Source organism: Gymnogyps californianus, chromosome 1 (genome assembly GCF_018139145.2).
Source record: "Gymnogyps californianus isolate 813 chromosome 1, ASM1813914v2, whole genome shotgun sequence".
In the NCBI taxonomy this organism is placed as follows: Eukaryota; Metazoa; Chordata; class Aves; order Accipitriformes; family Cathartidae; genus Gymnogyps; species Gymnogyps californianus.
Genome location: NC_059471.1, coordinates 137,446,317 through 137,460,171, shown reverse-complemented (window position 1 = coordinate 137,460,171; position 13,855 = coordinate 137,446,317). Strand labels below are relative to the sequence as shown.

General features: G+C 35.6%; 1 protein-coding gene across 5 annotated transcripts in view; it reads left to right on the top strand.

The window, feature by feature from the left end:
• Nucleotides 1–13,855, top strand: part of CCDC91 (coiled-coil domain containing 91) — a 161,852-nt gene that overhangs the window by 115,449 nt on the left and 32,548 nt on the right. For 4 of the 5 annotated variants that reach the window (XM_050915090.1, XM_050915087.1, XM_050915088.1 and 1 more), the window contains exon 12: nucleotides 9,835–9,948. In XM_050915090.1, coding sequence (XP_050771047.1) covers nucleotides 9,835–9,948 — 114 coding nt within the window. Of the gene's footprint in view, nucleotides 1–6,952; nucleotides 7,223–9,834; nucleotides 9,949–13,855 lie in introns of those variants that run through there. The other variant, XM_050915092.1, reaches the window with a different exon arrangement.

The window sequence follows — 13,855 nt, the reverse complement described above, 5'->3', positions numbered from 1 at the left end:
AATGTGTCTAAAAACTTATTTCCCACTCTAGCTTTCAGTCAGATTTATTAGCTGTAGAATGGCCCTTTCTTAGCCCTATAATCTGTAAAAAACACTTTTTTTTTCTTGTGTGTCAAATCAGTAGGTGTATAATGAATATTTTGGAGGATAGTATGAGGAAAAAAGAAAATATATGGGGGATTATACATTCACGTTATCTTTTTATTGTCCAGTAAGACTACTTTTGCATATACATTCCCTATAAGACCATCAAAACTATGGGATTTTGTTTATTGGCACCACAGTTTCCTTACCTTAAAAAAATAGAGAATGTTGAGTGCAAGTGCGTGCGCCTTTCCTGATTTTGAAATCTGTGAATGAATTTCATATTTTGAATCTACTTATCTGTCTTTATTTTCCTAATTTGTTGTACACAGTAGTTTTCAGGGTTGTCCTTGCAGAACTTTTCTCCTTTGATCTCCTGTAATCTCTTTCTATCCTGTCTGTTCATCTCTTTCATACATACGCTTTCTCCTGAACTGCTTATGTGTAAACATTCAACTGCTATTCCCATGATGATGGTGCAAAAATCTGTTTCTTCTTCTACCACTTTAAGTGATGTGCTACATGGTATTATGATATTCCCTACAACTTTATTATGAAATCATCATACTGTTTGTAAGATAGAGCTGTTTTCCAATGATCTGTGCCTCCTGTAACTTGCAGAACTTGCATCTTGGTTCTGTGTGATGCAACAGGCGATCTGGTCATTTTGTCAAGGCAGGAGATAGGCTAGTTTGAGAACCCCTATGTTGTAGAGAGGCAAGATACCACTGGGTAGCTGCTTGGCAGTAGTTTTCTGTGGTACTCCATGATATTATGCTTCTTTAGCAAGATCAGGAACTATTGCCTCCCTAGGTTTAGATAGTTGCTTTATGCTTTCTGTGCACGATTGCCTCTTGGCTCATATTGAATTTGGAAGCCTAACTCATTTCTCTCTCAATGCCCACTTTGAGCGCTATTTCTGTCTACACTAAACACACTGATAAATCTCTTTGATATCACTTTATGAATGCATCGCTGTCACTTGAAGTTCAGTAGGTCTCTCAGTTTTTCCTTTCTTCTTTCCTACTCTCCAAATACTTTCTGGTACCATGTTGCTTGTTATTCTGGACTATATCATGGTTTTGTTTCAGACCTAATTATAAATATAATTCTTTACATGTTGCTGGTCATTTAGTCATCGCATCTGTAAGAGATGACATATCATATCTAACAACATAGGTACAATCTTCATCCAAGCTTCCACTTTTCCTTTATTTTTATTAATGCATCTTTTTTTCCTGTCTTAACAATTATAGTTTGTCCTTTCAGAATACTGCCATAATGATCATTTTCCAGCCCTTTACTTTGGGCTTTCCAACACTCTTTCTTTGTTAAATAGGCTATAGAATGCTTTTTGTCTCTGCTTCAGAGTTTGTTTTTGTCTCTTTCTCATCATTATTCACTCTATTTATAGTATTTGTTACTAGGAGATCAACTTTTACCTATAAAATATTCATGATATTGGTATTGCTTTCCCTTCTTTTATGATGCTTTTGTACTTGGGAGGATTTCCATGTGACACACAGTATTAATTTCACTTCCTTAAATACATCCGCAAAACTTTTCTCATCTGTGATATACAGAGCATTGAGTGCGTTGCCAGTTAAGGGAATACAGAATAGTATCGATTTATCAATCTTTCTTTGTCCATTTGTTATTTGTTTCATTGTATACATAGGTTACAGAATCCTATGGCAGAGGCAGAGTTTGAAATACTCTATTTATTCTGTGTTTCTGAAGTACCCAGCAAAATGGCATATTCAGTATTGCAATTCCAGGAATAACTTTGTTAGACTTTGTAGGATTTTGATTGGGTGGGAGAGTGTTAATGTTTGGAAGAATAAAAGATATTTTTTAAGCAACAAGCTTGGACTATCATAACATTGCTGTTCATGTTCAATATCTTGTGGATTCACACAAGAAGTTGTTGCATTTTTTTCTCACTATCATGATTCATACCCAAATAGGCTATTGATAATGTAGTATCACGTAATATGCTGGAGAAGAACTTGCTTTTCAAAGGACATCTTCTCCAATTTCCATTGCCTTTACCATATTGTTCAACTTTCAGTGGGAGTGTTTGCTTACATTTCTCTCAAGAGGATAGCGGACCATTATTTTCAGTTTCACTTTGTTCATGTTTTTGCACCTTGCAGAAACACTAGTGTGTCCAGTGCTTATGGAGACCATGGTGATTCCATAAGGACATGGAAAAGCATTTTTCATTAAAAGAAAATGTTGTGTAATCTTGAGTGTGTGAGGAAGCACACAACCTAGTAGCACTGAGCGGAAACAGATCCCTGCCATTAAATCAGTTTATTTTTAATATGCTTGCAAAGTCTGGAAGAGGAGTAGTCCACTGCATGCAGACTTTAACCATGTCTGACTTCAGGAGTGGTTTGTAGTAGTTTATAACCACAAACATTATAATTTGAGGGTTACTATTTTCTGAAAAACCACTAACATTGCAGTGTGTGGTTGCATTTCCTAGATAAAATTTAGTACTGCCACCTGATCCTTGTGTGGAAACAAAAGAATTTTCCTATAAAATTGCAAACCATCGTATGGCTTTTTTTTTTAAATACTGACTGGAGTTCTCTGGTATATACAGTACACTGTTTTTTCTTTCTGTCTTCCTGCAGATATATATATTGTGATTATGTGGTTCTGATTCCTAATATATGGTTGAATATGATTTGTCAATTGAGTACTTGAATAACTTTATTTTATTTTTTTATTAGTTATTCTAATCTTCTAACTGGTGTCAAGCACATATATGTAAAGTCCTGTAAAGAAGCTAACTTCATGACTATGATGTAGTACTCCAGCCTCTGATCAGATATTAAAAAAAAAAGAAAAAAGGGGGGGGGGGGAGGAAAGAGTTGCACCTCAAGTGCAATTTGTGAGTGCTCTTCCTCAGCTTCTTATGGGAAACTGGGCTTTCCCATTTTCTTGAATCTATTAAAATAACACTAAGAGCCTCAGATAATGCTGTACCCTTTCTAGCTAAAGATGAATTAAGGGCAAATTTTTACCTTTGCAACCAAAATCTAAATTAGAATAAAATTTAAATGTAGATATAACAGGAAAGAGCAAAGAAAGAGATGAAGGAAAAATAAGCACATACGCTGACAGGATCTACATGCAGCTAAGACTTTGTTAAACAGTAGTAATAAGTAATATCAGAATTTAAATAATCTTCATATCAGTTGATAATTTACTGTAATGACTGATAGGAATAGAGCAAAGACTTTGAGAACTTAGAGGAGAGCACTTTGTGAAAGGTCATATAGAAGAAGGAGTGAAGATTCTTTTCACAGAAGGAAAAACTAGTATCACTGATTAGTTCGAAGGACAGGGCAAAAATACATGACTGAGTTGGCTAGGGGACTGGGTGTTGTATGATGTTTGCTCTTTGAAGCCTTCTGAAAACTGGACGGAAAGGAGTTTTCTTCCCAGTTCACTGATACCACAGCAAAGCTGTCTTTTGATAGTCTTGAGTGGTCTGTCATTGTTACACAGAGGTCTATGTTTGCCCATTGTGAGCTGGGAGTTAGGGACAGTGCAAACTAAATCAGCCAGTTCAGTAGTGTTGTTCATGGTTGTAGTGTCTGTTTTTTAAGACGTAAGCCTGGGAAGAAAGCTGTGTGTTCTCTTGTACTGTTTCATTTCTCCTGAATTTAACGAGCAGGATAATGTTTAAACTCAGTTGAGAAACAGACATTCAAATTACAGAGAAATTGAACCATATGATTCATCCTAGAGCATGGTTGGTGAAGTTTAATTGCCAAAAATAAGTAATCATCAAAAATAAGTGTTCTGGAGTATCACCAGGAGTCTGGTAAATACAATTGTTGGGATGAAGGCCACTAAAGTACAAGTCTTTGTCTACAGTCATATGAGATTGTCCAGTCTGATGGCTACATGATCTGTCTGTTGAATTACCATTGTCATGGCAGACTGTGACTGTTGAGATAATTTTCAGATGATAAGTATAGTTAATATGTATCTGAAATAGTGAGATTTCAGTTTTGGTTTCATTATGTACCCTATACTAATTTTGTATTATGAAGTAGTAAGTGTTTATATATTTGGAAGATATATCAGTACTTCTTTTGGTTAACTAGAATGTGGTAGATGAATCATAGAATCATTTAGGTTGGAAAAGATGTTTGAGATCATTGAATCCAACCATTAACCTAACACTACCAAGTCCACCACTAAACCATGTCTCCAAACATGATGTCTACACATCTTTTAAATACCACTTCCTTGGGCAGCCTGTTCCAGTGCTTGCCAACCCTTTCAGTGAAGAAATTTTTCCTAATATCCAATCTAAACCTCCACTGGCGCAACTTGAGGACGTTTCCTTTTGTCCTATCACTTTTTACTTGGCAAAAGAGACTGACACCCACCTCACTGCAACCTCCTTTCAGGTAGTTGTAGACAGTGATAAGGTCTCCCCTCAGCCTCCTTTTTTCCAGACTAAACAACCCCAGTTCCCTCAGCCACTCCTCATAGAGATCTGGTTCTCTAGACCCTTCACCAGCTTCGTTGCTGTTCTTTGGACGCGCTCCAGCACTTTCTTGTAGTGAGGGGCCCAAAACTGAACACAGTATTCGAGGTGTGGCCTCACCAGTGCTAAGTACAAAGGGACTATCACGGGTCCTGCTGGCCACACTATTTCTGATACAAGCCAGGATGCTGTTGGCCTTCTTGGCCACCTGGGCACACTGCTGGCTCATATTCAGCCGGCTGTCAACCAACACCCCCAGCTCCTTTTCCACCGGGCAGCTTTCCAGCCACTCTTCCCCAAGCCTGTAGCATTGCATGGGGTTGTTATGACCCAAGTGCAGGACCCAGCACTTAGCCTTGTTGAACCTCATACAATTGGCCTCGGCCCATCCATCCAGCCTGTCCAGATCCCTCTGTAGAGCCTTTCTACCCTCAAGCAGATCAACACTCCTGCCCCACTTGGTGTCGTCTGCAAAATTCCTGAGGGTGCACTTGATCCCCTCATCCAGATCATTGATAAAGATATTAAAGAGAACTGGCCCCAATACTGAGCCCTGGGGAACACCACTTGTGACTGGCCGCCAGCTGGATTTAATTCCATTCTCCATAACTCTTTGGGCCTGGCCATCCAGCCAGTGTTTTCCCCAGTGAAGAGTATGCCTGTCCAAGCCATGAGCAGCCATTTTCTCCAGGAGAATGCTGTGGGAAACAGTGTCAAAGGCTTTAGTAAAGTAAAGCTCTGTTTACTATGTTCACTTAAAATTAAACTTAGTATGTGGTATGGCAGTTGTTCTCACGCAAATTTTGAGTAATCCACTGTGTAATTAGAAAATCTATATAAGACTAAAGAAAGCACAGGGATTGAAGAAATGGGAATAGCTGTTCAACATACTAGCTATTCCTGGTACCTTTTGGAATAAGTATTTGCTTTTTGAAATGTTGGGATTTTGGAATATCCACAGATTCAGGATTATTCAATTTTTTCTGAACTGCTGGATGCTGGGAATATATAGAAAAACTAACATTTATGCTGTAGAGTGAGGCATTGAAAAATAATGAGGGACTTGGCTGAATTCTTAAATCTTCCGTTTTTTTTAATTTCTAGGGAAGCTAAGAGGACCCTTGAATCTCCTTTTCATAAAACTCTTACTTTATAAGTATTATGAATGTGACAAAGGAAAAAAAAAAGTAAAAAGTTAAGGCAACTTTTTCATTTAATAGTATAGAAGTAATCAGTAATCTTTTGTTCCTTGTGGTAAAATAAATAAGGGTATACGATGTTAGAAAATAACATTTTTTTAACAACTTTTTGCTCTTGAAATAAGTATTGATAACAAAGAGTAAAAACTAGCATAGTTATGGTACGCTTTGCTTATTGCCTCAACAGGATGTTATACAACTTAGCTTTCACTGTTACCCGTAACTGTATATTCTTCAGAGAATTAATACGGGTCTTAATTTTGGGAACTTGCCATTCTGAATGGAAAAAGAATTCTTTCCAATTTTGTTTCTTCTGTTTTAATCTTGGTGTAATAAAATAGTCTTCCATAAAAGTATTGCTAGTGGTTTCTGTTTTCTTGCTTTTTTTAATAGACTTGTAGAATTTAATTGTATTGTTTTCTGGACTTTTGCTTATATAGTGTTTCAAGTAGCATGGTATCAAAGAAAGTTTACATACTTTAATTGATTGTAAGTATTTTACTGATGTAAAATTTTCTACGTATTACGATATAGCACCTTATCAGTTCTGTAATTTGCTTTGAAGAGTTTAATGGGGTAAATGATGGGATTTTTTTTCCGTTCGAATAAAAGACAGTATTTTGGGACCTCTTGACAAATTAAACTGGCATGAGAATATAATTATGACAACAGCATATTTCTATAATATGTAACTTTCCGCTACTTTTTCTGTTAGTCTTGCCGGAGTTCTGTAGTGAAAGAGACCTTTGTCTCAAGATTTGTCTTTGGTAAACTGAATTAAAATAGAAAAAAATGATAATGACTTTTCACAACTATGATTTTCGTATTTGCTGTATTCCAGAACAATGGGGACTACATAGTTGCGCATTTCAAATTTGGGATTTTAGACTTTTTCTGTTATAAAGATAGCGAAAGTATAGTTTTGCAGAAACTATTCAGTTTTGGCTGAAAAGGAGTAAATAGCTAAAGGTAAGAAATAACACTTTCTTTTTCAGTTGAAACACTTCCACTGAAGAGTCTTTAAAAAAAAAATGGGGTTTGGTCCAATTCGGTGGTGGTATTCTTCATTTTGTACACTAATAGCATATGGTAAAATGCCACTCTTATATGTACAGATGAATTATGTAATTTCATAAATATCTTCTACTTTCAGAACCTTAGAATTCCACCTGTCCTCCAGAGTGAATCCATTCAATACCATTGAGTTCCTGCAAAAATACTTTCTGCAAAGAAGACAGAATTGTAAAGCACCAAATGCATAAGTTAGCATTCTGAGATTCTGTATTTAAAGCAGGTGTCACTGTAGGTTGGCAAATATTTCTTAAACCGGTAAACAAAGCAATAAAATGATTGTCATTCTATCTCACAAGCATTCGTAAAGTTATGTATTTCTCCTTATGTTAGTCATTATTCCCATATAAATAAGTATGATGCTTTAACCGAATACTTTAAATTGAATACTTTAAGTACTGCAGCAAAGTAATTGAATTCTTCTCAGCCTGACAGTGTATGTACAAGGTAGACTCAATCATTTTGACAAGACCCTGAAAGCCTGTGAATAATTAAATCAAAAAAATAAATTAAGCTGTCCTTGATTTTTATCTTTTTTCTTACTGAAGTGGTGAAAAATGTTTTTTAGTTTTACTTTCTGTGTACAAACTGTGTTGCTTAGTAGGCATTACTCTGATTTAATATTTCATTAATAATGGATGATGGATGATATCTGATAGTGTAGCATATGGCAAAAGAAACAGTTTGAACTTTCTTTAGATCTTTGGTCCTTGGCCAGTAGAGATCTTGGCGGGGGGGGGCGGGGAGAGAGGAGAAAAGAAAAAAAAAAAAGGGGGGGGGTAAAAAAAAAAACAAACAACAAAACCCAAACCAAAGAATAGACCAACATTCCCTACTCCCAGAAATCCAAGTTGTAAATATGTATCATAAAATGTCTGTATTACTCTGCAGTAAAGCAACCTATAGACAAATCTTTTCAGCACCTGCTAGTAACGCAGTGTTATGTCTAATCAGCGAACAGTAATAAGGAAGATGGTCCATGTATATTTATTTTTCCTTTTCAAAAAGTTTTGATTAAACAAAAAATCATATATGTGAATAAATACACTAGAAGTCCTGGTGTGTTCCTTTTTGAACCATAGGTTTTTTCCATTATTTCCATTTTTTTTAATTTCAATGGCTGCATTGCTTTGAGTTTTGTGAAAGTCTGCACTTAGAGGGGAAATTGAGATTCTTCTTTTCCATCTGCTGCCCTCCAAACCCTCCCTCAGAGCAGCTGCAACATGGCCTCGATGGCTGTTTTGCTTACCCATTTACTTTATTATGCACCGGATCCTCAGTTCAGCTATCTCTGTGGTGCAGTAACAGGGGAGGTGAATTTTGGCCCATAGAAAAAAATAATGTAACAACATTATTTACGTTTTCTATGAGTATTGCAACAGTTATCAGGGGTTTTTTTCTCCAATTTCACATATGTATTTTTGAAGCACTGTGGAGCTTCTTGCCAAAAAAAGAAAAACAACGCAAACCTTTTTTTTTTCTGAAGAAGTATATTTCTCAATAGCTATAAAGAATACAAATATGCTATATTTTTATTATTTAAAAAAAATAAATTTCATCCTATGAAATTCTGATTACAGCTTACTGTTTATGCTAAATGTGAATGCATTAAGTAAGCTTGGTGATACTGTTAATAGAAGTGTGTGTCACAAATCCCTGCTTCATTCTGCAGCTGCACTACTGGTGTTTCTGCTGCTTCCATTTTTGAGTATCTAGCACGAAAGCATAGGAATTGCAAAGGCCACTACCTGATCTCTGAGACACTCCCAGTCTCCCTCTCAGCCTCACCTCCAAATCATTTAACATTGTAGGATTATTTTTACTGGGTATTTTGTAGTTTTCTGGAAATGTCACATTTTTGTATGGTTCGAATCTTATGTTTGTCACTTCATTTTCCTGAATTTTGGAAACAAAACACTTGGCTAAATAATGTTATTATGTCATGAGTGGCTTTAGGATGCTGAGACTTAAGTTTTAGGACAGTGACTTTGGTCCAGGAAGTTGTTTCCTGAGCTGTAACTTACACAAGTTGTACTGGAGGTGATAGAGGTGTTTTAAGAAGTGGTTCCTGGCTTTCTCTACTCTGATGCATTTCTAGTACTGAAGTAGGGTAATGCTAATTTGGGGGGAGGGGTATCCATTGTTGCTATTTACTGCTGTGTACAGAACGTCCCTGGCAATTCCCAAGGTTTGGAAACAGATTTATTGTCATTAGGACTCTGCTTACTGTGATGTTAGAACAGCCCTTACATAAGTTCTGAGCAGCCACGCAATATGGAGAAAGGGAGGCTGGGGGGTGGCCTCATTGCTCTCTACAGCTTCCTGAGGAGGGGAAGTGGAGAGGGAGGTGCTGATCTCTTCTCCCTGGGATCCAGTGATAGGATGTGTGGGAATGGTTCAAAGCTGTGCCATGGGAGGTTTAGACTGGACATTAGGAAGCATTTCTTTACCAAGAGGGTGGTCAGACACTGGAATAGGCTTCCTAGAGAGACGGTCGATGCCCCAAGACTGTCAGTGTTTGAGGCATTTGGACAATGCCCTTAATAACATGCTTTAACTTTTGGTGAGCCCTGAAGTGCTCAGGCAGTTGGACCAGATGATTGTTGTAGGTCCCTTCCAACTGAAATATTCTATTTTGTTCTATTAATAGCAACTAGTACTAGTACATCCCTGCTTCTGTTGGAATGTAATACCTGTATTGCTTTCTTTTCTTCTGCTCTCAGAGAACATTATGTATCTATTAACAGAGCTTTAAAGTGATTATTTTGCTCTTCTTTAGGCCATTTAGTGATTAAAGTACTGAATTTATAAATTTTTGTAAAGATATTGCATACATTTAGGATAACTATCATTGAGAAAGGAGTGTGGTCATGATAAAATTTTAGTAGGAAGGAAAGGGATGACCTCTATTACGTTTTTGAAATACTTTTAATATTTACACTTACATGTTTTCCTTTTAAATAGGAAATTGTCAAGGAAGCATTAATGGAGGAGCAAAAACGAAGTGAAAAGGCAATCGAAGAAGCAGTGAAAAGGACAAGAGAGGAACTGATGGAATATATTAAAGAGCAGAAAAGGGTGAGTTACCAGTGGCTAATGGGTTTCACTTTATGCAGTGAGAAATTGGTGAAGTTTATTAATCCTGAAACCTGTCTTAAAATGCACAAGAAAATAGAATCAGGAGTTATGTCTCAGATTTGTCACTCCTTTTTTCAAACAATTTCTTACTATGGTATATTTCTTCATATATATTTATAGAATTTTAAGTTCATCACAAGCCAAAGAGCAAAAAAGCAGAAATGAATACATTGGTTGACATTTACAGTATTTCTTATTACAGTAACTTAAAGATGGGGCATAAATGCAGTCTGTCAAATTCAAATTATGATCTGAGTTCAGTTCATTGAAAGCATTTCAGTATCAATAACAGATGCTATTTTATGTTCACAAATGAACTTTATTGTGCAGTTTGCATGCACACAAAGGTGATTAACTTTTCCTATCAACCCATATTATATGACAGCCTGAAAATGTATTGGTATTCTATTGAGCGTGATTTATAGCCAGTGCACTGTTCTTGTTATGAAATGTTGTAATGTACTGAAACTTGGTTTCAGGTATTCTGTTAATGCTATATACTTGCAGTTTAATGCTTGTGTATAAACAGTAAAATGTAACTTAAAAGACGGTTTGACTTGCTTTTAGTAGGAGGAGAAAAAATTAACACACTTCTCCCCTTTGAGGCTCTTTATAAAAATAAAAACAAAAAAATAATTTAAAAAACCCTTTTCATATGGTGGTAGCAGCCCAAGATCAAATTCAGTGATTTCAGATTCTCAATAAACAAAATCACTAAGCTTGAATCTAATTCATAATATTGTCCTGAGAAGGAAGTAGAAATAATGCGTTGGTCCTCTTCTATTCCCTGATTTTATGGGCTGAATAGTATTATGGGAAATAGGATTTAAATTCAGAAGTTTCACTCTACTACTAATTAAGATTAGTATTGGATGAGCTCTCTTCCATTATGTTGTGCATGGAGAAGTTTCCATTTAGCAGTATGGGTCTTATTGGCAAAGACGTTTAAACAGAGTCCAGGGCAAAACACGATCCATAAGGATATTTGAGTTGGTTTATATCTGAAGTTGGTCATTTACAAAGGATAAGCTGTGAGGAAAGTGAAAATAGGTCTACTATTAAAATAGCTCGTATCATAAATAAATTGGTTAATAGGACCACTGGTGCGGATCATCTAGTCTGTCTAATGCAGACTCCTCACTGTTGACAGCTAGATCACACCATTTTGAATTGACAGTAATTTCCTGCAGGCACTTCAATAGCAACTCATCTGTCCTTAATCTGTTAGATTTCCATTTTCATCAGCAATGAAGACTTTCTTCCATTTTCTGTCCACCTACACACACAGTTGGAGCTCATTGCCATCATTCCATTGTCTGATTACTGTTAATCTGTCTTGTCCTTGAGAAGTTTTCACAAATCAGTGAAACAATGAAAATATCATCTTCAAAGAAACAAAATCCTCTTTGGTTTATATAGTAGGAGCATCGTTTCCATTCATTTCATAGAATTCTTGAATATCAAAGTATTTCAGTCAACTTTTTTCCCTTATTGATCAATTGACGCAGATCTTCATTCATTTAAAAAAAAAATCATATATAAGGACAGCTAGCTTTTTCGGGCATAAGATTTATAAAGTCTGACTGTATTTAAGTTGAGAGTGGAGATGTTTTTAACTCCAAATCATTTGGCATAATAGCTTTTATATGATTACATAAGAGGCAGAGTAAATGGACCTTGGTCAAAGCCCATGCACCTGTCAGAGTAATAAATATACTTTATGGACTATATTAAAAAATAGCAGCTTATGGAAGGAATTCCTAGAAAGAACTCAGGGAAAATGCCTTGCTTTCCTGGCTGAGATTCAGTGATGTTTTTTTTCTTTGAGTGACAGGGGGAGTCCCTGTTGCACACTTGCAAAGGTAGTGTACACCATATATGTTTCATCCTTGTTTTGAAAATAAGTTTGTAGAATCCTTCAAACCACGGGACATGGGCACAACAGTATTTGTACTTGGTTAGCAGTGGTTAAGTGCTTCAGGAAAAGGCTCATAAACAGATTCTTATCCAGCTTATTTTGTAATAGTACAAAGTACATTTCATCCCTCATGGTAAATGTAGTATATAGCAGTTTTCAAAGTAGCTTGTAACTTGCTTAGTCATTTATTCCAGTAAAGCTTTCTTTTAGCAAAAGTATAGTAGTTGTGATATCAGTTTAAGAAAATCAATTGCGTATTTGGCCAGTTACATATTTGCTACAAATATTTTAAAATATTAATGAGCATTTACTGTTGTATTTGTGCTTGGATTCTTATAATAATTTCTATAACAGTTTATAAAAGTTGGATCTGGTAATCCCACAAGTTTTGCAGTACATTATGAATGTAGTCCAGCATTATACTGTACTATGTATAATAGTAAATATTTACTTCGAGTTAGAAAGAATTGATTGTGAATGAGTCTTTTCAAAAATAGATTGATTTGATAATGATTTGTAGAAATCATTTGTGTCAACATGACATATACATTGAAAGTAAACCATAAAAATCTCCTGTTGCAGTTCCAAAACTGACTTCAGTTATATTCTAGCTATGCTAGCACTGAAATAGTGGTTACTTTTGAAGAGCCAAGACGCTATACGATTTAAGTGTACAGCGACTTACCAACCACGTATCCAGCGTATCAGTGAGACTATGTACAGTTTAACAGTCACTTAGTATATAGGACATATGCATGGGATTATTTGAATTAGTAGAAAGTTACTTAGCAAAAAGCAAGTAATTGATGTTCCTTTGTCCTTACACAGCACTTTTCAACCCTTTTCTTTCCTGATCAGTAATCTTTCAATGGGAATTCTTTAGAGTTGAGGAAACTAAATGTCCTGCCTTTGATAAAATTCTTATCTAAATAATTTAATGTCATATGCATAAAATTTTTCCATACCTAGGGTGTTTATAGATCCACCGTATTTCAAAGCCTTTCACAGATAAATAACTCAGAGTTAAACTAAGTAGTTTTATACATGTTTGACATTGTTACCCACAAATGAGTCACATTCAGTATCAGTGAAACAAAAAGTGATTTATAGTCTCTTTGTTCATATTTTCTCATGTGCAAACTTCAATGCATTTTTTTAATACTAAAAATGAGAGGTTGGTAAGATTAAAATTAAGAGGAGGAAATGGAAAGTAATGCAACAATATTGTCGTGCTAAATGTCCAACGTAAGACAAGAACAAACGTAACTTGCTCTGTATTCAAGCCAAAGTCTCTAAAGCTAGCGGAGAATTTGTTGGCAATTCTTCACCTTTGATTAAAGGACACTGCAAGCTAAAACAAAAAAAAAGAAACTGCGATGGCAACATACATTTTCACGCAATAAATGAAAGATGGGCAATGCATTTTGGTTATGCCTTTTTCATACTTCAAATACAATCCCAAGTTTTTAAAGATATATAACACAATATCGGTAACAGTGCAACATATGTACTGCAATCTTAGTTTTATTTTCTCTATTCTGTATTAAATGAAGAATTTTATACTAGAAAAATGGGTTTTTATGTTGCCACAGGTAACAGCTTAAGAACCTGGATATCTAAGATGTGAAGGAAATTTCAATCAAGACTTTGAGTCTTTATTATTTCATGATTATTTCATAATCACCACCATTCTGAAGCATGATTCAAAACTGAAATAGAATAAGACTGTCATAGCTGTTCAAAGACATCTTCCATAGCTATCAAACTTGTGGAGGTTTATATAAACATTCATAACACCTTGAAGAATTCTTCTGAGTCAAATTTGAATCCACTTGCTACAGCTATTAGCCAGACTTGCTTTCTCCAGCAAAGGTACATCCACATTATGTCCAGAAAGTTATCTTTATTAATTTCCTGAAGGTATATTTG